Source organism: Nilaparvata lugens, chromosome 6 (genome assembly GCF_014356525.2).
Source record: "Nilaparvata lugens isolate BPH chromosome 6, ASM1435652v1, whole genome shotgun sequence".
NCBI lineage: Eukaryota > Metazoa > Arthropoda > Insecta > Hemiptera > Delphacidae > Nilaparvata > Nilaparvata lugens.
This window is the reverse complement of record NC_052509.1, coordinates 51,558,112-51,583,881: the sequence shown is the minus strand read 5'-3', so window position 1 is coordinate 51,583,881 and position 25,770 is coordinate 51,558,112. Positions and strand designations below refer to the sequence as shown.

The window sequence follows — 25,770 nt, the reverse complement described above, 5'->3', positions numbered from 1 at the left end:
ATTTGGTATTTTAATCATTCTAAATTCAAAAATTTTAGCTCATAGCCTATATATTTTTGGACTGAACTTTGAACTTTAACTTTCTTCAGTAAGAACATAACCTATTTTTTCGGACATTTTATTATTTATCAAAATTTGGGAACAGAATAGTTTTGGGCTATGCCTGTTGTTCTATCCCGATCATATCCATATGATTTGTAATTGTATCAAAAATAAAATAAAAAAAAAATAAAAATATAGCATACTGTCTGAACTGTTGTATCGTATTTGGTACATAAATGAAAAATATTATGTACCTTAAGGCGAACACACACAACAGCAGAAAATATAACAGGTGTGAAAAATATAGTACGAGATATGACAGTGTAAAAGTATAGTAAAATACCATGAATTAAAAGAAAATATGATGTAACTTACTAAAAATATATGATACTGTAAACTGTTGTATCGTGTTTGGTACATCGTGTTTTGGCGAAAGCACACAGCAGCAGACAGACAAGTAAAAAATCCCTCTGGCTTTACTTGCACTTCGATTTTTGGACGTACAATTTTTTGTCATCCTTATAAATTATTTCAGATTCAACAGATGATGTGTTCATGTGTATGTCAAGTTCCGTTTAATCTTAATCTAATAGAATTTAGAATGACGGCAAAAAATCGAACGTTGAAAATCGATGTTGTGTGTAACTACTGGCCTTACAGTATGAAATACAATTACCAGCAATAAGATATTGCAATTACCTTCAAGAATCATAATAAACAATCAAGAATCATTACCTATTTATAAAAACATTTTGTATTAATTACACGTATAGATGTAACCATTATTAGATGAAAATCTATTTCGATTGAAATACTCACTCCCACAAGGCGGTCCCTCGGCGCCTGCCTTCGATTTCGCGCGCGGTCGGCCCCAACTCTTCCATTTCGTTGCCGATGATGCCGATCTCCTGAGCACCCTCCTCCCACTCCTCCTCATCCTCAAACTCGTCATCGACCTCCGCCTCGTCGATGATGAAACCGCCAAACCTGTCGTTCTTCTTCTTCTTTTTGCTGCGAGGGCCCTCGTCCTCTTCTTCTTCCTCTTCGTCGAATTCCTATCAATAGCATGCATTGTTAGAGATGTGTTTCAAATCAATAATAATAATTCCGGGGTAAAAGTTTGTATAATTACCTTGTACTATTTCTCTCCCAAATTTAGGTAACAAGTCCAAATGAGGTTATGTCTTCTAGATTTCCACAAAATTTTCTGTCCAGAAATATTCATACAAACCATTCTTTTGAACTTGGATGTTCCAAATACCAAAATAATAATAATTTTTAACACTCAGTTATTTTTAAAATAGAGAATATATTCACTTATTAGAGAAATTTTAAACATGAACCGAAAAATAAACATTGAAAAGAGGAAGTACCATTATTAGTCATTCACTGAAAATTCGCTTGTGTTCTCAAACATCATTAAAACGTATTGATCAGAATGATGTTTGAGAACGGCCCTTGGAAAATATTTCAAAAAATTTAATGAATTCTGGACGTTTTTAACGCTGAGGACGATGTAAACATTATTAGGTGAAAGATTATCATAATGATTTGATATAGATGTTCTAGGTCTAGGATGCACTGGCCATGGAAGATGTGGAGGTCTGATGTATGGATGGGGCTTTGCTGACTCTGCTTTATGTGAATGTGGCGCTGAGACACAGACAATGAATCATGCAATATTAGAATGTCCAATTTTTAAATTTAATGGAAACCTTGACGAGGTGCATCAAGCAACACCAAATTTTATCCAATGGCTTGACGCACTGAATTTAACTGTGTGACTTTTACTTTGTAAAGAAAATGTTGTGATGTGCTCTATCTCATACGATATATATAATATATAGGTCTAGGAGCAAATATCCTCCACATCTATAAAAATTAATAAGCTACCATGAATTTCTAATTAGAGATCTATATCAAACATCATCGAACAGTTGGTGTTAAAGTGCATTTAGAACCATTAAAATCGCTTAACCTGGAGCTATTCGCTGCTAATATACAAGATAAAACTAAATGAAAACTGAAAAATAGCATTCTTCCAGTTCTTTTTTGGAAAGAACCAAATAAACATGATCCATCGTAATTTTTAAAATAAAATTTATTTATTACTCACATCCTCGGAATTCAGGTCCTCCCCTTCAGGTTCTTCTTCGTCACTCACTGATGGTTCACGTTCCCTAGACAATCAACATTCAGATTTTTTCATTGAAAGTGAAAACGTCAATCCAAGCTAATAAAATCAACAGTTTGTTACTACAGCAAAATATGAGATGCAAATTGATAAAATGTAGAATATTTTCATAGGGATCAAGAAGCCATAATGCTTTCAATAATGTGTACAGCTACACGGAATTGATGAGCTATTGTAAAGCAAAGCAGTGCTTAGTACTAGAGATTGGAGGATAGGGACACAAACTGTGTTACTTCATCTTCATTCTGTTTTTCAAAGAAAAGATTGTTAAAACAAGAAAACATTAATAAAAAGCGATGAGTCAGGAGCCATATTGTGACGAAGGCAACCTGCTGCTGATGAATCACAATATAAAAACATTTTAAAAATATTATTGCTGAATAACCGAATGTTTTACTCAACAGATGATTATTTTCATTCTGATTATTTTAAATTGATAGACCTCTATCGAAACTCAATAATTCTTGAGTTCTTGAAACAAACCTACACACTTTTAATACCCTCATTTTAGTACCGTTGTTATCGTACAGTGATATGATTAATAAAAACAATATAAAACTTGTAGTACCCTTTTATTAAAACATTTGAAAAACTTTAAAACATTTTAACGATTAGTTTCGACCTACTTTGGCCATTTTCAAGTTAAACGAAGGGCCTACAAGTTTTATATTGCTTTTATTTATTTGAATAAAGTAGCCAATACAAGTGAAGTGATTTTAGTGATATGATATACTCTATTCATAAGCTAAGAAGTTATTGTTGTAGGAAAATGGTAGTAAAAGAAATATACGAACCTTCCATCGACTTCTTCGGCTTCTGAACCACTGGGGCTGCGACTTCGGCTGCGACTCCTGCTACGACTTCGGCTACGACTCCTACTTCTCCTCGGACTTCCACTCCTACTTCGGCTGCGACTCCTCGAAGCACTTCTACTCCTCGCATCTCCATTCTGAAAAATCATATTCTATAGCATGAACGTGGGAATTTCAATAGTAAAGGTCTGCTTTTCGATGAACAGAAAACGTGGAAAACAAAAATTTATTCTTGTGATAATTGATAATTTATCAACAATATTGAGGAACTAGCACAGTTTTTGGAATTCATAATATTAGGTGAGAGCAGAGAAAACTACCATAATATTCTAAATAGACTACACCATAATATGCTGTATTCTGTGGTGAGAGGAAAACACAGGCTGGGAGGGAAATTTATTAAAATATTTGTCAAGTCTAGGATGGGTGTTGGAACTAACACGTTGTAAGATCTTCAGCGATCTTTCTATACATTCATTTATTTTGGCAGTAGGCCTACTGTCGTTTTGAGATTATGATGTATAGGGTACTTTGTTCAACTCGACTGCATCTATGAAAATTTCCAGCTTGATTCTAGCTTTTTAGCTTCGTTCTAGTTCACGTTTAACGTTTTACAACCACTTTCGTTTTAATAAGGTGCGTACAGATATACGCGCTGCGAACACAAGCAATTCTCTTTTTATCAGCTGATTATATTTGTATTTGTACAGAAACAGTAAGATACAGAAATAAAAAGCTTGGCATCAGCTTATTAAAAGTGAATTTCCTGTGTTCGCGGCGCGTAAATCTGTACGCACCTTTAGAAGCCACATAAACCACAAGACTTCTGATGCAGTATAAAAACAATGTTTTAACACAATGTAGTGTGTTTGTTTAATACAAATTTATTTTTTTTAATCTGCCCCTGATACATAAGCATTTTGACTAAAAACGCATTTAAACTCTGCTTTCCTAAGAATTGTTGCTCTGTTCAGCAGAAAGATATTATCATTGGTTCCTACGTAAGTGGTTTCTCCCTGTGTGAACACTATAATTTATTTATAGTAACCAATGATATTCCATTTCTGTACAGCAGAACATTAGTTTAGCAGTTTTCAATTTTAACAATAATAAAACTTGAAGCTTATTATTTTATAGTCACAAATATTATAGGTATGCGTAATCAACGTGACAACACGAAACGTCAGCAACAATGGATGTAGGCTACTGCCTTAGACCAGTTATAGAATAGACACGCCCCATTGTATTTATACTGAAAGTCGATGAAGCCAACATCGTGACGTCAGCATCGTATAGAAAACTTTTCTGTAGAGTTTGTAAATTAGATAGATCATATCTTTCTATGTATAATAATCTTTAATAATAATAAGATACTTCCATCTAAAATAGACACAATCTGCTATAGAAAACAATCTAAACAAACTCTACAGAAAAGTTTTCTATACGATGCTGACGTCACGATGGGGCGATATGGCAATAATTGTTGGCTTCATCGACTTTCAGTATGGGGCGTGTCTATTCTGGTCTAAGGCTACTGCCAATAATAAATTAAATTAAAAATATAAATGATTAACTTAGTGAAAGCTCTGCTACTAAAAAAATTGTTTGGCAGTTTGGCACTGACCTCTGGTTCAGAGTCGCTGCCCCTGTAACTACCGGCATCACTGCCGCGTCCACTTCCACGTCCGCTTCCGCTTCCCCGGGCACTTCCGGCATCGCTCGCTCGCGGACTTCCCACCTCGCTGCCAGCATCGCTTCCCGCGTCGCTGCCCTGGTAGCTTCTGCTACCAGCTTCACTTCCACTCTCGTAGTCTTCGTTGTCCGACATCTTATCTACAATCAATTTTAGTGTTTTTTTTTATAGGGATCCAACATCTTATCTTTATTTTTTACAAGTAGCATACATCATTAAAATAATGATAGAGAGAGGAAAAATAAAGTAACCTTGAACTATTCCTTTTCCTAATTTAGATAAGATTAAAAGCATAGTCCAAAATAGGAAAATTCTTGTAGCTCTTCACTTCTACAACTATCTACTATCCAACTATTATAGGCCTATACTATCTATCTGACTTGTTAGTTATTATAATTGTTAGCATCTTGTTCGTATCTTCATAGTTATTGAGAGCGGTGATAAACCACTACCATATTCTGGAGACCCGAATTTGAAGAGTAAAAATGCCTAAAAAATTATAACCATCAACTTGAATGTTGTTACCAAAAGGCAACGGATTCATGTGTAAGGGGCAGCATCTCGCCTACAGCCAAATTCCTGCAGCGTCTAGATGAAGGGGTAAAACTATTTCGATATAGTCATACTTGAGTGGGACAATAGAATAGGTGAGCGGGAATAGAATGTCATCACAGCCATGAAATAAAGAAACCCAATTAAAGAGAGAAAGGAGTTTTAACTTTGAGTATTTAACAATGATCTATGGATTACTGAATCTATAATGCAGGTTTCACCAAAGTGGCAAAGAATAAAGAGATAAAACAAGCAATGATTCTGATCTACTAGATCTAAATAGCAAATTGCTAATAGTTTGTAGGATAATAAGGCTGAGATAAATAATACTGCAAGGGAGGATGTGGTACCTAGTATATCAAGGGTAAAGAAAGTAGAAATGAAAGTAAATACAAGGGTGAAGTAGTGTAAAATAGAGTAAGTAAGTGATCTATTCAGAAATTGATCTAGACATTGAAAATAATATTTAACACTCTATTAATATACATAATATTTCTACACTCAGTTATGCTGTTAGATGAAAAAGAACACCAGTAATGGAATACTCTTGATGGTTGGAAAAGTATAATTGCATGAACTACGATAATTTTGGGAAATAATACCTATCAAACAGTTCAACTTTATTAGGTAGAAAACACAAAGTGATTACAATATTAATAAAGTGCCAATTCGATCGTGCAAGAGAAGTCCTAGGCCTATACCGTAACTTAGAGAAGAACTGTTTACTACATAGGCTACTGTTTAAGTGTCAACAAGAGAACAAGAGGTATAAATAATACATTCTCGACTAAAATATAACATCTTGATTATTAAGTTGAGACCAGAAAAATTGACGAACGAAGCTTTATAACTTTGTGCTTGTGCTGCAATATATATAAATAATAATTATAATTTCAAATAGAATGATGAATGATAAAAAAATGTACAAGTAGTTTAAAAACTTTAAAAAACAATGAAGTAAGGTTTGTAATCTTACATATGTTTTAAAATACAATTAGTTTAATCTACGTGACAGAATTACATGCATATTATGTAGCCTACTTTTTCTACAAGCTTTAAAAAATCTGGTGTCGCTTGTAATTTTGCATTATTACTGAGCAACAAAAACCTTAACACAATACTGTATTGCCATTATCTATAATTTAAAAATAATGAAGTGATAATCAAAATGACCTAATCCTAAATGCATAACCTAACCTCTCTACCTTATTGAACTGACGCAACTTACATGAGTGATTGAAGATGACTATCTCATCAAAAACTTCTAAATGTCATAAATATTTGTTACAGGTATTCAAAAAAATTAATCATAGATAATAGAATTAAATTACAAGTGACAAAAGTCAATGAATGAGTATCAAAATAAACTTACCAATTCAGAAATGGCTGCCAGCCGCCAGCAAGCCAGCCGCAAACTTGCCAGAATCTCTGCACTGCCTTTGATATCAGAGTTGATCTTCATTCACTGCCATCAATATTTTTTATTTCAGATAATTTGTAAATGTATCTATAACAAAATATCGAAACACAATAGAATATTTCCTTTTAAATTATTCAATAATATTGATTTATATTCAAATACCTTTAGAAAGTAACTGATTTATTGCGTGTAATCGCACGTCCAGTGCCAACTCACCTTTCATCAAATTTTTGGTTGGGATCGATTTAGTATGTTATTTTGAACCCAAAATCACAAGAAATAAACGGCGCTCACTATTGTTTTTAAAATAAACAAAGTTCAAAGTTGCACAATTTTACATGCATTAACCTATTAGAGCCAGCCATTTTGATTATGGAATATCAATCAAGATCAAATTATTGAAAGGTCGATACAGTACATATCGATGTAATACATATTATTCATTGCCAATATATAGAAATTGGAACTAAAAATTGCTTGAATATGTAGCAGACGTTTAGTCAGTTAATAGAAAATAGTGTATAAATGTGACTAATCATGGCACAAATTGTATCTCAACTATTTTTAAAGATACCGACTTATTTTTTTCAATGGGAAAGGAACAAAAAAAATCTGTCTGTACTATAAATTTCAACCTAAGAGCAGAATTAAAATATCAAAAAAAATTGAATTGAATTTCTGAAGTGGCACACAACAAATAAGAATGAGGTTATGTTAACAATGAAGAAAGAACAAACCACTCTCGGTCTCAGACAGCTCCGTATCGCACATGCGTTAGTAACGGTTTTTCCCCGTTAGATCATTGAATCTAACGTTCTTTGTGATGATGGTTACCGAGCACCGTAACTGGAGCCGTCATTCCATTTTCATGAGGATCATTGAATGTAACGTTCTTTGTGATGATGGTTACCGAGCACTGTAACTGGAGCCGTCATTCCATTTTCATGAGGATATATTATTATCCAATGATGATTTATCATTAAATTCGATATAATAATCAATATACTATCATCATTTCATTTAATAAAAGAAGAATACTTCCCAATAATATAATTAATAGAATATAACGGTTGTTATTTAACTAATGTTAAAAAAACACTATAACTAAGTCAGCATAATTATTGTAATTTCAAAGCAAAAACCTAACCCCCTAACCTCCCCTTTCATATTTTAAACCTTAATGAACATAAATCTTTGTAAAAACCTGTAATCCCTTCCAGCATATTGCAATTTCAAAGCAAAATCCTAACTCTCTAACCTATCTTTTCACCTTTGAAATATCAAAAACCATAATTCTACATGTTTCCTGGCCCTTTCTAGCATATTGCAAATTTAAAGCAAAAACCTAACCTAACCTCATGAAACATTATTGAATGTAAATTGAAATAACCTAAACCCTAACCCTTTCACATTCAACACTCTGGATTTCAAAGCAAAATCCTAACCCCCTAACCTATCCTTTTATATTTAAAACATTATTAAACATAAATCTTTGTAAAAACCCAACCTAACCTAACCTAACCTAACCTAACCTAACCCAACCTAACCTAACCTAACCTAACCTATCCTTTTATATTTAAAACATTATGAAACATAAATCTTAGTGAAAACCTAACCTAACCTAACCTAACCTAACCCAACCTAACCTAACCTAACCTTACCTAACCTAACCTAACCCAACCTAACCTAACCTAACTCAACCTAACCTAACCTAACCTAACTTAACCCAACCCTTTCACATTCAACACTCTGGATTTCAAAGCAAAATCCTAATCTCCTAACTATCCTTTTATATTTAAAACATTATGAAACATAAATCTTTGTGAAAACCGAACCTAACCTAACCTAACCTAACCTGACCTAACCTAACCCAACCTAACCTAACCCAACCTAACCTAACCTAACCTATCCTTTTATATTTAAAACATTATGAAACATAAATCATTGTGAAAACTAACCTAACCTAACCTACCTAACCTAACCTAACCTAACCACCTAACCTAACCTACCTAACCTAACCTAACCCAACCTAACCTAACCTAACTCAACCTAACCTAACCTAACCTAACTTAACCTAACCCTTTCACATTCAACACTCTGGATTTCAAAGCAAAATCCTAATCTCCTAACCTATCCTTTTATATTTAAAACATTATGAAACATAAATCTTTGTGAAAACCTAACCTAACCTAACCTAACCTAACCCACCTAACCTAACCTAACCTAACCTAACCCAACCTAACCTAACCTAACTAACCTAACCTAACCTAACCTAACCTAACCTACCCTAACCTAACCCTTTCACATTCAACACTCTGGATTTCAAAGCAAAATCCTAACCCCCTAACCTATCCTTTTATATTTAAAACATTATTAAACATAAATCTTTGTGAAAACCTAACCTAACCTTACCTACCCCAATCTAACCTAACCTAACCCAACCTAACCTAACCTAACCTAACCTTACCTAACCTAACCCAACCTAACCTAACCTAACCTAACCTAACCTAACCTAACCCTTTCACATTCAACACTCTGGATTTCAAAGCAAAATCCTAATCCCCTAACCTATCCTTTCATATTTAAAACATTATTAAACATATATCTTTGTAAAAACCTAACCTAACCTAACCTAACCTAACCTAACCCAACCTAACCTAACCTAACCTAACCTAACCTAACCTAACCCAACCTAACCTAACCTAACTCAACCTAACCTAACCTAACTTAACCTAACCCTTTCACATTCAACACTCAGGATTTCAAAGCAAAATCCTAATCTCCTAACCTATCCTTTTATATTTAAAACATTATGAAACATAAATCTTTGTGAAAACCGAACCTAACCCAACCTAACCTAACCTAACTCAACCTAACCTAACCTAACCTAACTTAACCTAACCCTTTCACATTCAACACTCTGGATTTCAAAGCAAAATCCTAATCTCCTAACCTATCCTTTTATATTTAAAACATTATGAAACATAAATCTTTGTGAAAACCGAACCAAACCTAACCTAACCTAACCTAACCTAACCCAACCTAACCTAACCTAACCTAACCTATCCTTTTATATTTAAAACATTATGAAACATAAATCTTAGTGAAAACCTAACCTAACCTAACCTAACCTAACCTAACCTAACCTAACCTAACCTAACCTAACCTAACCTAACCAACCTAACCTAACCTAACTAACCTAACCTAACCTAACCTAACTTAACCCAACCCTTTCACATTCAACACTCTGGATTTCAAAGCAAAATCCTAATCTCCTAAACTATCCTTTTATATTTAAAACATTATGAAACATAAATCTTTGTGAAAACCGAACCTAACCTAACCTAACCTAACCTGACCTAACCTAACCCAACCTAACCTAACCCAACCTAACCTAACCTAACCTATCCTTTTATATTTAAAACATTATGAAACATAAATCATTGTGAAAACCTAACCTAACCTAACCTAACCTAACCTAACCTAACCTAACCTAACCCAACCTAACCTAACCTTACCTAACCTAACCTAACCCAACCTAACCTAACCTAACTCAACCTAACCTAACCTAACCTAACTTAACCTAACCCTTTCACATTCAACACTCTGGATTTCAAAGCAAAATCCTAATCTCCTAACCTATCCTTTTATATTTAAAACATTATGAAACATAAATCTTTGTGAAAACCTAACCTAACCTAACCTAACCTAACCCAACCTAACCTAACCTAACCTAACCTAACCAACCTAACCTAACCTAACCTAACCTAACCTAACCTAACCTAACTAACCTAACCTAACCCTTTCACATTCAACACTCTGGATTTCAAAGCAAAATCCTAATCCCCTAACCTATCCTTTCATATTTAAAACATTATTAAACATATATCTTTGTAAAAACCCGTAATCCCTTCCAGCATATTGCAATTTCAAAGCAAAATCCTAACCCCCTTACCTATTTTTTCACCTTTGAAATATCAAAAACCATAATTCTACCTGTATTTTAGCCCTTTCTAGCATATTGCAAATTTAAAGCAAAAACCTAACCTCACCTCATGAAATATAACTTGAAATAACCTAAACCCCAACCCTTTTACATTAAACACTTTCATGAAAGTGTGAAAGTCAAATTTTATGATATACTATTGCTGCATATCACTATAAATGCAGAACATATAAACATAAATATAAAAAAAACATATAAACATGAATAGAAATAAATACAAAACCGTCGACTTGAATCTAAGATCTCACTTTGCTTGGTCAATATTAATCAATAAATTATATTCTTCAATAATTTTATAATTTCACATTGTAAAAAGACGATCTGGCAACAGAGCAAATCTTTTCAATAATTTTATAATTTCACATTGTAAAAAGACGATCTGGCAACAGAGGAAATCGAAAAAGAGGCAGCTCTATCCGCTTTGTTGAATTATAGACAAGGATAGCAATACCAGTGCTGAGTAAACATTACCATTACAGCATGGACCTCACTACAGCGTTGTAGTTGGTTCACTTTCAAAAACATTGACAACGGGCGAATTATATAATGGAGAATTTAACATTTTACTAGAGTAGTATTCAATTATATAGAAAAATTCACATCCATTGTGATGTTTTCAAGTTTTATTGACGAGATTGGTGGGAAAAATAAAACAATTTGAATATTTTCAAGTATTTATTGAAATAAACTCATTGAACTCAATTCATAATGAAATACGAATAAATTTATTGCATTTTTCTAATGATAGCTTCTCTATATGTGCATCACTTATTGATAGTTCACAAATCAATATCGAATTTATTTATCGATCATCGATATTTGTAACAAAGTCCAGTGAATATTAAATTGATTTCTGGTCCCTGGAAAAACAGAAAAATATATCTTAATGAAGTACTGTTTGATAATATTTAAGAAAGATTTTGAAGTTTATCGTTAAGAATAAGTGATCTGCATGTTTTGAAGTGTCATTCAGGTACAATTGAAACCAATTTAACTGTGAATATAATATATTAGAGGTGTTTAAAATCTTGTGAACAAAGTGAGGTTAGTAGAACTAAATTATTTTTTTAAAAAATTATGATGAGTGAGCGCCGTTTATTTCTTGTGATTTTATGTTCAAAATATCATCCTTAATCAATCCCAACCAAAAATTTGATGAAAGGTGAGGTGGCACTGGACGTGCGATTTAGCCCTGCCTTTGATATCAGAGTTGATCTTCATTCACTGCCATCAATATTTTTTATTTCAGATAATTTGTAAATGTATCTATAACAAAAATATCGAAACACAATAGAATATTTCCTTTTAAATTATTCAATAATATTGATTTATATTCAAATACCTTTAGAAAGTAACTGATTTATTGCGATGGAATGACAACAAATAAACAAACATGAAGCATCTTTGGAAGAGTGTAATTGCTCGATATGTAAAATGCTCATTATCACTTCTCCGATAAATTAAAATCTGGTGTGGTACACTCACACAACTTTCCTTGCTCATTGAACTATAAGCCTCATTCTTAAACGAGAATAATTTAGGGGAATAACTTAATGACGATTGGCGGCAAAATATTTGCAACTACGATCAGACTACTGTATATCTTATATGAGTATATATAATTGTTTTAAGATTACTTTTTCCTTTGTGTAAATTGTGAAATTCGATGATTTTTTCAAAAGTCGTCAAAACAGCTGCTGTTCTACAGATGAAATATCTCGACTAGCCTATGATGTTATCTTTTTATAAGCTGCTCTACCTACCTACCTCATGCACGAGAAGCGAGAAGGAGGCTACGAAGTCTATTTCTCAAGGATGGGGTGGCCCCCCCCCACGATTAGTTTTCCAGGAAAAAGACTCATGCTAGTTGATAGAGCTGATAAATAACTATACAGAGTATGAATTTGAAAAAAATCGGTCAATTCATTCTTGAGAAAATCGTGAAAAACATGGTTTTTTAGTAATTATCCGCCATTTTTCTCAAGAATATTACGGAGCTCCTGCAATTTTCCCAGAAATGAGGCTCATGTCAGTTTATAGGACTTTTGAATAGCTATCTATGGTATAAATTTGAAGAAAATCGTTGAAGCCGTTTTCGAGAAAACCGTGAAAAACATGGTTTTTTAGTGATTATCCCCCATTTTCCTCAAGAATATTACGGAGCTCCTGCAATTTTCCCAGAAATGACACTTATGTCAGTTGATAGGGCTTATAAATAGCTTCATGGTATAAATTTCAAGAAAATCGTTAGAGCCGTTTTCGAGGAAAACGTGAAAAACATGGTTTTTTAGTAATTATCCGCCATTTTGGATTGAATTTTATTGAATTTCTTATTGTCGGATCCTCATGGTAGTATAAGGACCTTAAGTTTAAATTTCAAGTCAATCGGTTAGTTAGGAATGGAGTTATCGTGTTCACAGACATACACACACACAGACCAACACCCAAAAATCATGTTTTTGGACTCAGGGGACCTTGAAACGTATAGAAAACTTGAAATTGGGGTACCTTAATTTTTTTTTTGAAACAATACTTTCCTTACCTATGGTAATAGGGCAAGAAAAGTAAAAAGTGTAAATTCAGACTAATTCCTGAACAATGTCCATAAATATTATTACAGACCTTGTTCCTGAAATGTTGCCTGATAACAACGGGCCAGGCAAACTAATGTGAGATTCACAAATTCCTTTTACTTTTTACCCACAGTCATCTTTAAAAGATAACTGAGATTCCAGTTATGCCTGTATATTTGATAAAATATAAATATAAAGAAAATAATTAAAAATCTCAGTACCCTTTTTTAAAAAATATATTTTATCACGACATGTTTCGGTCAATTATGCCATTTTCAAGTGATATGAATTAAATAAATAAATACTAATGGAAGACTCTAAATAAGAGTCCATTAGTATTTATTTATTTAATTCATATCACTTGAAAATGGCATAATTGACCGAAACATGTCGTGATAAAATATATTTTTTAAAAAAGGGTACTGAGATTTTTAATTATTTTCTTTATATTTATATTACAAGTAGCCCTATACAGGAAAGAGATTGATAAAATATTTATGGTTGTTTCTTGTCAATTATCATCAAATTCAAATATTTATATTATATTCACCATACAAACGATTTGGCAACGACGCGGAGCTAGAAAAGGATAAAGCTATCTGCTTTGTTTAATGACAGTCAAGCATAGCAACAAATATACTACTAATCAGGTGTTGATTTTATAATGTGAATCTCAATCTGGGTCTGGGACAATATTTATTATAGGCGACACAATTTGAAAGAAATGTTTTTGCTGAATGATGTCTACAGAAACCGTTGCGTGGGTGATTAGGATGAGATGATCAAATTTGACAGAAGTTGCAAAGTAACAGAACACTCGGCCACAGTATCTATTGTGACTCGGCCAGCCTGTCAGAAGAGCTGTGCATAAGCTGCAATGATATATGCATCTCAAAACATTTAATACATGGGTTACATCCCAGTCAATGATTCTCTACATAATATGCTATTAAAAACTATATTACAAACAAATATTATTTCAAACTTGCCAGGTCACCATAACATTATAATATTTTCAACTTGAGTATATTAGTAAATGTTTTTATAATTCAAGAATGTTATTTATGGGGAATAAATTCTCAATATTAATATTAATCAACTAGAATACTTTGGTTGAAACGCATCACAGAAAATAATTTATTATTATTTCATTACTGATTGTATTTTCAACAGTTGATAGAAATTGAGATTCTTGAAATGTTTAATGGATAGTGAGAAGGAAAATAATATTATTTGAGTTTTTTTAGGAATTTGGAATAGAATAGGCTATATTGTATTATAATGAGAAACTTAAAATGCTCAATTAATTGTGCTGTCAATCATAAATATTATTTTCAATACAGATTAAATTTATCAAACACAATAAACAAAAACCATATCTACAACAATAACATTTATAAATGAATACACATGCTAATAAAATTTATAAAATGTTGTAATGGAAGCATTACATTTTAGTTTAAATTCCAAATGCACAAATTTCGGAATGTTTTTTTTTTAATAATAATTGTTAGATTCTATCACTTCAATTTTCAAGATTGAAGAGACTTGAAATGTTGTCAAAAAATCCACTTTATTTTAATAAAAATTATTATTCCACAGGAGCATGCTTTCGTGTTTGCTCACATATCACATTTCAAGTCTCTTCAATTAATTACCGTATGGAAAAGTTTCACAACATCAATATTCACTCTACAAACTTAATCATTTTCAAATTTTACAATTTTATCAATCTACAAATATTAGGTCGAAATGTGCAACATTTCTCCTAAATTATTTTTATTGCAGTCCATACAAATATATATTCTTAGACGCACATTATTATATTATATTTTGTTAATTCCAAATTCATTGGCTTCAAACAAGTCTTTTCAAATGATTCTTAGAATCAATCAGCTATAATTTTAAACTGGATAATATATTTTATTATGAATGAATACATGATTTACAGAATGATTATGATGTAAATGAGAGGTAAATATGAATGTTACATTTTACTAAATAGTAGCCTACTTGGAAGGAAAATTAGATCGCACAATTACTGGAAGTTTTTTAGTTATATAATAAGTTGCGAGAGGCTAGAATGGGAGATTACAGTTTTCAAATGTTATAAAAGATTCAACAGTTCAACTATTTTTTTATAATTCCTAAATGCTTGTCTATAAAATATACTATATAAAATCAAGTACAGTAGTACAGTTCAGATAGAAGTGCGTTTTTAGCGTTTCCGCTTTTTAATGGCCAAAATGTTAAGTAATCTAAAAAAGCTCAACAAATAGTTATCTGATTAATATAATTTAAAAATCACATTCAATAATTTAAGATAATTATGCTAAAAAAGAAATAAAATTTTTCAGAATGTGCCCTAATAGCCCATATTTATTTGAATGAAGAATATAATATATTCTTCATTCAACTAACAATATTATTATTATTCACAATACAGTAATTTAATAATTATTCTCTATATTACAGTATTTTTTCAAGAGGAAGAAATTCAAAACGTTCATATTAATTCAACCATCCGTATAGATAAGTTTGGCTTAATCCTCTCCTCTCCCTACATTTCTGTCAAGCTATACACAGTGTTGTCAAAAAAGCAATGAAAATTAAAATTGTTAGAAATTTATTAAATTACAAGAAAAGTATGCATTACTTTCAAGTCTCAAATTTAAAAATGAATATCTATAAGAAGTATCTGGAATCGCCTACAGATCTATAATTTGAAGCAAGTGCTTCGATCCCAATGAATAGCTGAAAATTAATTAAAAAAAAATCATTCTGCTCCCCATTGCATTGGTAACACTACTTATGATCAATGATATCATAATATGATTATGTTGAGCTTCAGTTAATTTGTATTAATATTACTAGTCTATAATTCCATTGCAAGCTAGAAATGACACTTAAAATATTATAATAACACACAATTATATTTACTCCCACTTCACTCCCAAATATAAGGAAGTCACAATGATAGTAAAGATTTACAAACCTATCCAACTGTAGATTTACATAACTTTTTAAAGTGATTCTAATCATTTGTTTTCGCGATGAAGATGGTTTATGACATGATATCACAACAAGTTTTCCATATCGAAAATAATGATCCCTACCGCTTATATAATTTGAAATTGATTAAATTGTAATTACAATAAAATAGTCAATTCTAAAACAATTATTGCATCAGACATGATTTTCCACTTGCACACCGACATGTATTTCGCAATGGATCAAGAAATTATATGATATTTGAAAATTAACACTTGAACACAAAGTCTGTATTTATCCATTGCCATCTATGCCTGTGGATTACTCTTCATCAGCTTTATATCCGCTTCCATCATGTCCTTTACGAGATCCTGAACATATACATAGAAATTAATATGTTTCTAAAAACATAAATATTATATAAATGTAAATTTGTATATATTTTTTATATGATTTGCAAATGGAATTACGTAAGCGCCTTTCACAGATGAATTATGACAAATAAATAGACCAAATGAAAACGACTGGGCTTAGATATTGCCAAACCACTTATTCATTAAAACAATTTGAGATAATAGTTTCGGATGTTACACCATTATCAACCTCTAATAAACTATGTGTACTAAAGTAGTTTTAATAAATTGATTGATATTGACACAGAGTATGAATAGATTTTATAAAAAATGTTTTGATAAATTGACACATAGTTAACAAGAGAGAAATAATGATGTAACAACCGAAAATATCTCAAATCGTTTTAATAAATAATTTGCTTTGACAATGTCTAGTAGTTTTAATTAAATATTAGATATTTATCACATCACCTCCAGAACAATACAGAAAAATAAATAAGCTATTCACACCCAACATTCATATTTCCCCACAATTAGAGAATATCTTCAAACCCAATAATTTGAGTGCTGCTCAACACATGTGAAAAAGGAAATTTATTTATTTATTTATTCCATAAAAACATAGAAAGGCTCACAGACAAACTCCAGAACGAGCCTTAATGACACATTTGATAAAAAATGTGTTACAATTAAAAAAAAAATAAGAGAAAAGAAAATAATATCGCAATTCATTAAATATTCACAATTCAGTAGGCTATAACTAATAAGATTAGAAGAGAACGATATATTGGTCAGATTCAGAAAGTTAGTAAAAGGGTATAGGATGAAAAATATTTAAATAAAAAGAAAGAAGAAACAGTTGAAAAAAGGAGAGTTAGTAGAGCTCAAAAATAATAATTTATTCATCAATTGAGCAGCATAATTTTTCACAAGATTTTTTGAATGTATTGAAGCGGTCATAGAAGGGGTCAAGGAATGGGTTTAGTCTATTGTACAATCTCATTGTTCTATTCAGGTAGGAATTGAAATGGTGAACGGTTCTGACAAACGGTATCTGAAATAGCATATTAAGTCTTGGTCTATTGCATGGAACATGGAAATTTAACAAATTGATGAAATCTGGCATGAATATATTATTATTTAGAATGTCATATAATAACATTAATGCTCTAATGGATCTTCTGGTTTTTAATTTTTGGACTTTAAATGTTGACCTTAAGGTTTCGGTGGAAAAAGCTATTGGACAAAATGTATTATACGTTTTGAAATAAAGATACCTCAATAACTTATTTTGAATAATCTCTAAATCATTTACGGCAGTGCTCTGTGAAATACAGAGTATGGCAACAAATCTGACTTAATTTTTAAATGTGGTCACAGAAAAAATATATACATAAGACATACCTCTATTAATTATCAATCAATAGTACTATCAGCCTATACTCATATATCATTTTAAATTACTTGTCACTTCTCTTGAAATAGCTACCACCTTGGCTTCTTCATGTATGAAGATTTATGGGACAGTGTTTGTTAACTTCAGCCTCCAAAAATTGCAACTTGTTTGGTGACCTTGGGGGCCAAGCATTGGCAGTTTTCACACTCACCGATTTCTCGCCGTCACGACATTCTGTATGTCCTCCGATTAGCTAAGGATCAGCTGTAGGTGATATTGGATGACATTATGTCGGCGAGAAATAGGTAAAAGTGAAAACGGTCAATGCTTCTTACAAGAAAACAAGACTTCCAGGAATCGAGTCTCTCAAAATTTCTGTAGAATATCCAAAGGTTTGATATGCGGTTATGCTTTGCTGAAACCAAATTTTTTGCTCTTCGTGATCCTCAAGAAAAAGATTAAGCCTAGGTCGGAGGAAGATCTCAATGAATAAGGATCCACATTCACACCACATAACCCTTGGGCACCGACTTTAAAAAATACTTTTTCATTTAATTAGCATTTTTTTATGATGAACTGCTCCTCAACGAACCATCGATGCTCACCAAGCCAAACCAAGGTGCACAATCTAAATCGCTTCAAACAATATTACCCTCATCACATAAGTGCTACCAATACAACCCACACAATGACTTCTTCAAAAACAGTAAGTACTCATACCGGACCCGGTACATACTCACATGGTAAAATGGTAAGCACAAAATTTTATCAATTGTTACACTCTTAAATTGGGATTTGTTTTCATCAACTGAATGTCAGCTTCCATCATGCATTTTACTAGATCCTGGAAGCAATGAAAATTGACTATAGATTTACAAATTGAAAAATAACCAAGCCATTATGAAATGATAAAAAGAGTTTTGAATTAATTCTTTCAATTAAGAAGTGGAACTAAACTTGAGTGAATTTACATGGAGTTGGATGGTGTTGGGGCTGTGTGAGCATCTACATGGAGATAGATAAAGATGGCATTATCTGGTTATTTACATGGAGGAAGACATGATAGAAATGAATTAAATCTAATTGAACCAATCATCATCAAGTAAATGTATTGATATGTAGCCATTTTTGCTACAATCAAAGGTCATGAATGAAGCAGACCTCTCTGGAAATTACTAATTAGTGATAATAAGCAGACAGAACCTGAGACGAATTATGTATTAATTGGATGGATTAAGTTTTGAATGTCGTGTGAACAAAAAAAAGAAATATAACTATTATTCAACGAAAATCCTAAATAAATGCTGCAAATCTCCCCGAAGACTTCTGCTACTGCAGACATTGACAACAGGGTTAACAGCTAGATGGAAAAATTCGATGAGAACTACTTTCCAAAAATTAGTTGCCAGCCCGGGAATTGAACCCGGTACCTCCCAATTGCCAGTCAGGAATGCATACCCTTACACCAAACTGACAATCTCTGGATAGCAGCGCTCATTTTATACGAAGCCATAGCGGCCAACAAGTTATTGATAGAATTAAATTTTTTTATTTAATTAAATTTGAATTTAGGATTTTCGTTGAATAAATAGTTATATATTAGTTAGCATTTGAATAAATGCATTCTCTATTTAATTCCATCAAAAAAAAGAAATGTTTTTGCTAGGTGGTGTCCACATAAACCTTTGCGTGGGTAATAGGATGAGATGATCAAATTCCCCCGGCCGGAATTAAGCAAACTGAAGTTGCAAAGCCTCAGAACACTCGGCCAGCCTGTCAGAAGAGCTGTGCATAAGCTGCAATGATATATGCCTCTCAAAACATTAAATACATGGGTTATATCCCAGTCAATAATTATCTACATATTTCAAACTTGCCAGGTCACCATAACAAAATAATATTTCAACTTGAGTATATTAGTAAATGTTTTTATAATTCACGAATGTTTATGAGGAATAAATATTCTCAGTATTCATATTAATTAACTAGAATACTTTGGTTGAAACGCATCATAGAAAATAGTTTATTAGTAACGATCTTTCATGGTGACTTGAGTGTTAGAGCCTGCCACCAATTCTGAACTTATTACCTTCAAGCCAATAATTCAATATCATAGGGCCAGTGAAAATATTTCTTGAAATAAGTCACTTACTTGGAAATTTACTTTTGGTTTCCAACCAAATTTTTCTTTAGCTTTTGTAGAATCTCCGAGGAGCATATCCTGAAAATTGCAAGGAAAGAATGAGTAACAATAAAATTACATATTATGATAACACATGTCTCATAATCAAGTGGAAGAAATTATGGCAAAATTCTTTAAAATATTTCATTCAAATGCTCCATTTGGCATGTCATGCAAGTCTAACTTGTTGAATCTATTCTATCATATCTCGATTGTTAATTTTAGATAATAACTATCCAGCAATAACTAATAGCAATAGTGAAAAAATAATTATAAAATTTAATGACCACATAAAATAATCCAGTGTCAAAATTTACTGAATACTGTTAATCAAAATACATGATTCTGTTGCATAATAGTCTTTTTTGTGAGTCATCAATGCAAATTCTGTTGATAAATTACAAAAAGCATAAGTTTGGACCCATACAACCAGCTTTCACTAGTCCTTTCAAGGACATCATTCAGATTTTAGAATATGATTTACACACAACTAAAAAATTAACGATTTTCATTAAAACTGGATTTTTATAAACCAAAAAAAAATGAGTCCACGATACTCTTGCAACAAACAATAGTCAAGAAATTAACAAAAATGTGCTCTTCCAATCCCCCATAAGGGTTCAAATCGAACAGGTAAGAAAGGAGAGTGTAGACTTGAGAATACCATTAATTCTTACAGGATTGTTCAAACATTAGTGTGAAATAATATGAACTAATTAGTGTGAACTTTCAGAATCATTTGAGTAAAAGTCCTCATAAAGACCAATGGTATTCATTCTCTACCCAGCAGACATTGTTCATTCATCTGGAAGCAGGAATTATGTATTATTCTATGTTACTATAGTGATGTCCAAGTTATAATGGCAGTATTCGATTGACAATAGTGTTTCTATCCTTTTTCTGTGTTTAGTGCTTCTGTTCCTTTCATTGTTATAGCAGCTTCAATGTAGGGGGTGAATTTTTCATTGCTGCAACAATTGATCGTTTGACAATGACATTTGAAGGGGATGTCTGTGATACAATTTTTTACTTTGCAGCTCGATTTGGGCTAGTTAGTAGGTGAACACAGCGAAAGTGCGCACCTTTATCCCCTCTGTTGAAGGTGTGGAACCGCTGAGTTGACACTTGTTGCAGCAATGAAAGATTCACCCCCTACATTGAAGCTGCTATGACAATGAAAGGAAAACTTGGAATAGTGTAATAATTACACCATTTCAAAGAGAATTTAATGCTCTACAAACCTACGATAAGCATCAGTTTTTATTATGCATTGTTGGAGAGTTAAAAGCAAAACGCTGAAAAATTCAACTTTTAAACCACCCTTATCCCCTTAGCACATGGGTTAGGAATGGGGACTTTTGATATGTTCTCCTCCTAACTAGTCTCAACAAAGCTGCCAGGTAAAAAATAATGTTTAAAACATTCCCTCAAAATTCCTTTGTACCAATTGGTCTATTGTTGCGAAAATGGAGATTTCACACTCAGCATTAAAGCTGCTGCAAAAGGTGTAGGGAAATTTGTAAAAGTGTGAAATTATACATCAAATTGAAGAGAATTTGATGCTCTATAAGCTCATAATCAACATGGATTTTTCCCATCGATTTTTAAAAAGTTATAAGAGCAAAAGTAGAAAAAAATTGGTGGCTAACGTGTTTTTTTCAAAAATGTCACACCTTCAAGAGCGGATATCTCAAAAGCTAAGAGGAGATATAAAAAAGTTGTGAATTGAATATTGTAGGAAATTATGTAAGCTTCAATTTGTTATAAGACAGTCAAGTCCTTAGGATACATAGTTTTTCAGTTTTATGCGAGAAACCAAAAAATTGTACCCTTGAACCACCCCCACCCCCTTAGCACAGGGGTTAGGCGTGGGGACTTTTGATATGTTCACCTCCCTACTACCCTTAACAGAACTGCGGGGTCAAAAATTTTCTTCCAAACATTTCCCTCTATACCCTTTTTTGAGCATTCATTGCCTGGACTATTAATATTACATCAATAAACCCGTATCAGTTACCCTCCATAGAAGGCATTTGACAAGACAGAGGATCGGCAACGTTGTTCTCCTATCTTTTTCCACTGCCATTATAACGTGGACCTCACTATAGTTATGTGCTTGTATTAACTATTTATATGATTACTCGTACAACAATTTGTATGACTATATAATATTCTGACTCTGCCTCGTTTTACAATTTTTATTGTTGGCTGTGAATAAATTGAATTTGAAGTGATTATTGATTGATATAATAACTACTGTACTTACAACTTCGGTTGGTCGGAAGTACTTGGGATTGACACGCACTCTGACAATGCCGGTGTCTTTCTCCTTGCCGATCTCATTGAGACCCGAGCCTTCCCACACGATCTCCTTGTCGATGTAGCTGAAAGCGGCTTCAACGAATTCCCTGACGCTGTGTGCTTCACCGGTGGCGATCACGAAGTCCTCGGCACTTGGCTGCTGCAGCATCAGCCACATTGCCTGGCAACGAAAAACGGACATGTATGAAACACAATTCATCTCCAGACAACTGGTTTCAGTACCTAATAGTCATGAATGCTAACAGGCAATGAATGCTCAAAAAAGGGTATAGAGGGAAAAGTTTGGAAGACAATTTTTGACCCCACAGTTCTGTTTAGGGTAGTGAGGAGGTAAAAATATCAAAAGTCACCACCCCTACCTCGAAAAGTGAAAGAGATATAGAAAAAGTTGTAAGATCAATATTGTAGGAAATTATGTAAGCTTTAATTTCTTATAGAATAGTCATGTCTGTAAAATGCATATTTTTCGAATTATATGCGAGAAACAAAAAAATGGTACCTTTGAACCACCCCCACCCTCTTAGCACAGGGGGTAAGGGTGGGGACTTTTGATATGTTTATCTCCTCACTACCCTTAACAGAACTGCGGGGTCAAATATTGTCTTCCAAGCTTTTCCCTCTATAACACTTTGTTGACGGGGCTATAAGTCCTTTATTCAAGCAGCAGAAACGACCTACAGACCATTGGTTTCGATACCTGACGCTGGCTTGAAGATAAAACTCCATAAATGAACTACATGAACTCAATATCATGCCGCATCTACATGTTGGCCCAGTCTGCAATTTGACCATTTGAAGGCCAGCGGTAGCCTGCGTTGGCAAACCACCCATAATAGCAACACCCATGGTACACACAACAAATTCTGAGTTTTGTTTAAAAATGAGTGTGTAAAACTGTTAAATCATCTTAAATCATCCAAAACTTCCTGCCCAACCCTGTATATTCAGGCGAGGTGGGACCTTCCCGCAAGGGACTCCCCACCAGCAAACGCCATAAGAATTTACTTTACTTTTACTTTACCATTACAGTGACTGTCATTGTCAAGATCTTTTAATATATGTATTAGTATATTCAAATCAGCACACACATACTGTTTAAAACTAGATTATTTATCAAATAAATTACCTCCACATAATCCTTGGCATGACCCCAATCTCTCAGCGAGTCCAAATTTCCAAGCTCCATGCAATCAAGATGGCCGAGCAGAATTTTGGCCACCGATCGAGTGATCTTACGCGTGACAAAGTTCTCCCCACGCCGGGGGCTCTCGTGGTTGAATAGAATTCCATTGCACGCGAACATATTATACGCCTCCCGGTAGTTCACCACTATCCAATAAGCATACAGTTTCGCGCAGGCTGCAAAAAAAAACGAAAAAATCAGGTAAGTTATCCGTATCCCAAGAATATAGTTGTTGCATAATCTAAATATTATAAACATCACAGTTGTGTTTTCGAAGAGATAATAATGAGTACTACACCTTTTCCAATTGTATTTGAGAAAGTATCAAGTTAATTTGAGAAAGTATCAATTGTATTTGAGAATAGTCACTTGTAATTGAGAGAATGTCAGTTGTAGATGAGAATAGTTAATTGTATTTGGGAAGTCATTTCATGTAATTGAGAATAGTGAATTGTATTTGAGAAATTGTCAAATGTAAATGAGAAGATATAATTGGAAATGAGAAAATTTTCCAATTGACATGTCGTGACTCTTCTGTAGCCTACAGTACAGGAAAGGATACTGTACTAGGTACACAGTATTCCAATTACTACCATAGGCTTTGCATGGTAGCAAATTAGTATTTTCAATGGTGAAAGTATTTCCCCTGTACTGTAAACGAATGAGTATCATATGTATTAGCAACGCAACTTTTGTCTCCAAAAATTTTGGGAAATATTGCACCTGAGGAAGATCAAATTCTCTATGTTTACGGCGCAATTGAACTTTATCAATAATCAATTCAATCTCTTGATCGAACAATTCGGCAATTCTTCAATTAATTTTTAGGCTTGGAAATTATTTTTTCGAAAACTAAACGTTTTATTGGAATATTGAACATATTATTTTATATGAAAAATATAGCTACTTGAAGTACTGGTTTTTTTAAATCATTTCCCAATTACAACTGACAACTTCTCTATTTCAAATTGTATGTTCTCAAATACAAATGATAATTTCTCAAATAAAATTCACTATTCTCAATTACAAGTGATGACTTCTCAAATACAATTGACTATTCTCATTAACATCTTACATTTTCACAAATACAAATGACTATTCTCAACTTCAATTGATACTTTCTCAAATACAGTTGGAAAAGGTGTAGTAATTCTATATAAGAAAAGAATATCGAGTAGCCCTATATAAATAAAATAATGTTATTGAACCTTAGAAATAGCACTTGAATATGAAAGCTAATCAACAATACTCATTTGCTACAGTGATATTCACTTCAGACATTAGCAATGTCTGATATAGTTCAGCAAATAGTTTAGATTGAATAGACAAAAAAGATTATAGCGAATAGTTCAGATATCAGCATTGGTTGAATGAGAAACATTTCAATATTTTCTTCCAATATCAAGAACAATGACCAGGCACTCCTGGTTAGATCATGTCGTCAAACAAACTCTATATAGTCATATACTCTATATACTCTGACTAATTATCACAATACAAAAACTCAGTTAATAAGATTGGCAAGAGTCAGCGGTGTTGAAATCAGGCCACTCAGGTTGTCGTCTAAACACTTGTTCATACTATAATAGCTCCTCTAAATTAGTCATCTAGTTATTAAATTTTTGAAGGAACTGAACCGAGAAATATTGTTTATAATTACATAAACTTTATTTCGCTGAAATATAGGTTTGTAATTTTATAAACTATATGTTTTACCATCTATATTATTTCTAGTCAATAATATATATATACATATATACAGTCAATATATATCATCTAGTATTATGTCTCCAAATACATAATATTCCAACCTTAGAAGTCTCTAAAGTAACTTAGCCTATTATAGAATAGGCAAACTATTCAACAGCTTCATTGCCAATGTCGGGACAGCAGTGTTTCACTTTATAAGTCGACAGGTAAGTTGATATTAGCTTTTCTTTTGATATTGCGAAGGAACAATATCGAAATTCATGGTATTCCTTCAACTAACCATGAAAATATTCATGAAATCATCGCATCAACAGCTAAAGCTCTTAAAATCAGCCACCAGC

At 32.7% G+C, this 25,770-nt stretch overlaps 2 protein-coding genes across 3 annotated transcripts in view; both read right to left on the bottom strand.

Moving 5' to 3' along the window:
- The window catches only part of LOC111050741 (transcription elongation factor SPT5), a 31,749-nt gene extending 25,021 nt beyond the window's left edge, over positions 1-6,728 (bottom strand). Inside the window, 5 exon segments of the mRNA XM_039431181.1 lie at positions 862-1,097; positions 2,159-2,222; positions 3,031-3,185; positions 4,673-4,881; positions 6,666-6,728. Of these exon segments, the coding sequence (XP_039287115.1) occupies positions 862-1,097; positions 2,159-2,222; positions 3,031-3,185; positions 4,673-4,876 (659 nt within the window). The 5' untranslated portion in view covers positions 4,877-4,881; positions 6,666-6,728.
- Positions 6,729-14,602: 7,874 nt separating this feature from the next.
- LOC111051268 (GDP-mannose 4,6 dehydratase) overlaps positions 14,603-25,770 on the bottom strand; it is a 21,570-nt gene continuing 10,402 nt past the window's right edge. The window contains exons 5-9 of one of the 2 annotated variants that reach the window (XM_039431159.1): positions 23,663-23,895; positions 22,481-22,696; positions 20,185-20,253; positions 18,773-18,876; positions 14,603-16,654 (exon numbers count right to left, since the gene is read on the bottom strand). In XM_039431159.1, coding sequence (XP_039287093.1) covers positions 18,808-18,876; positions 20,185-20,253; positions 22,481-22,696; positions 23,663-23,895 — 587 coding nt within the window. In that variant the 3' untranslated portion in view covers positions 14,603-16,654; positions 18,773-18,807. The remainder of the gene's footprint in view (positions 16,655-18,772; positions 18,877-20,184; positions 20,254-22,480; positions 22,697-23,662; positions 23,896-25,770) is intronic. The other variant, XM_039431160.1, reaches the window with a different exon arrangement.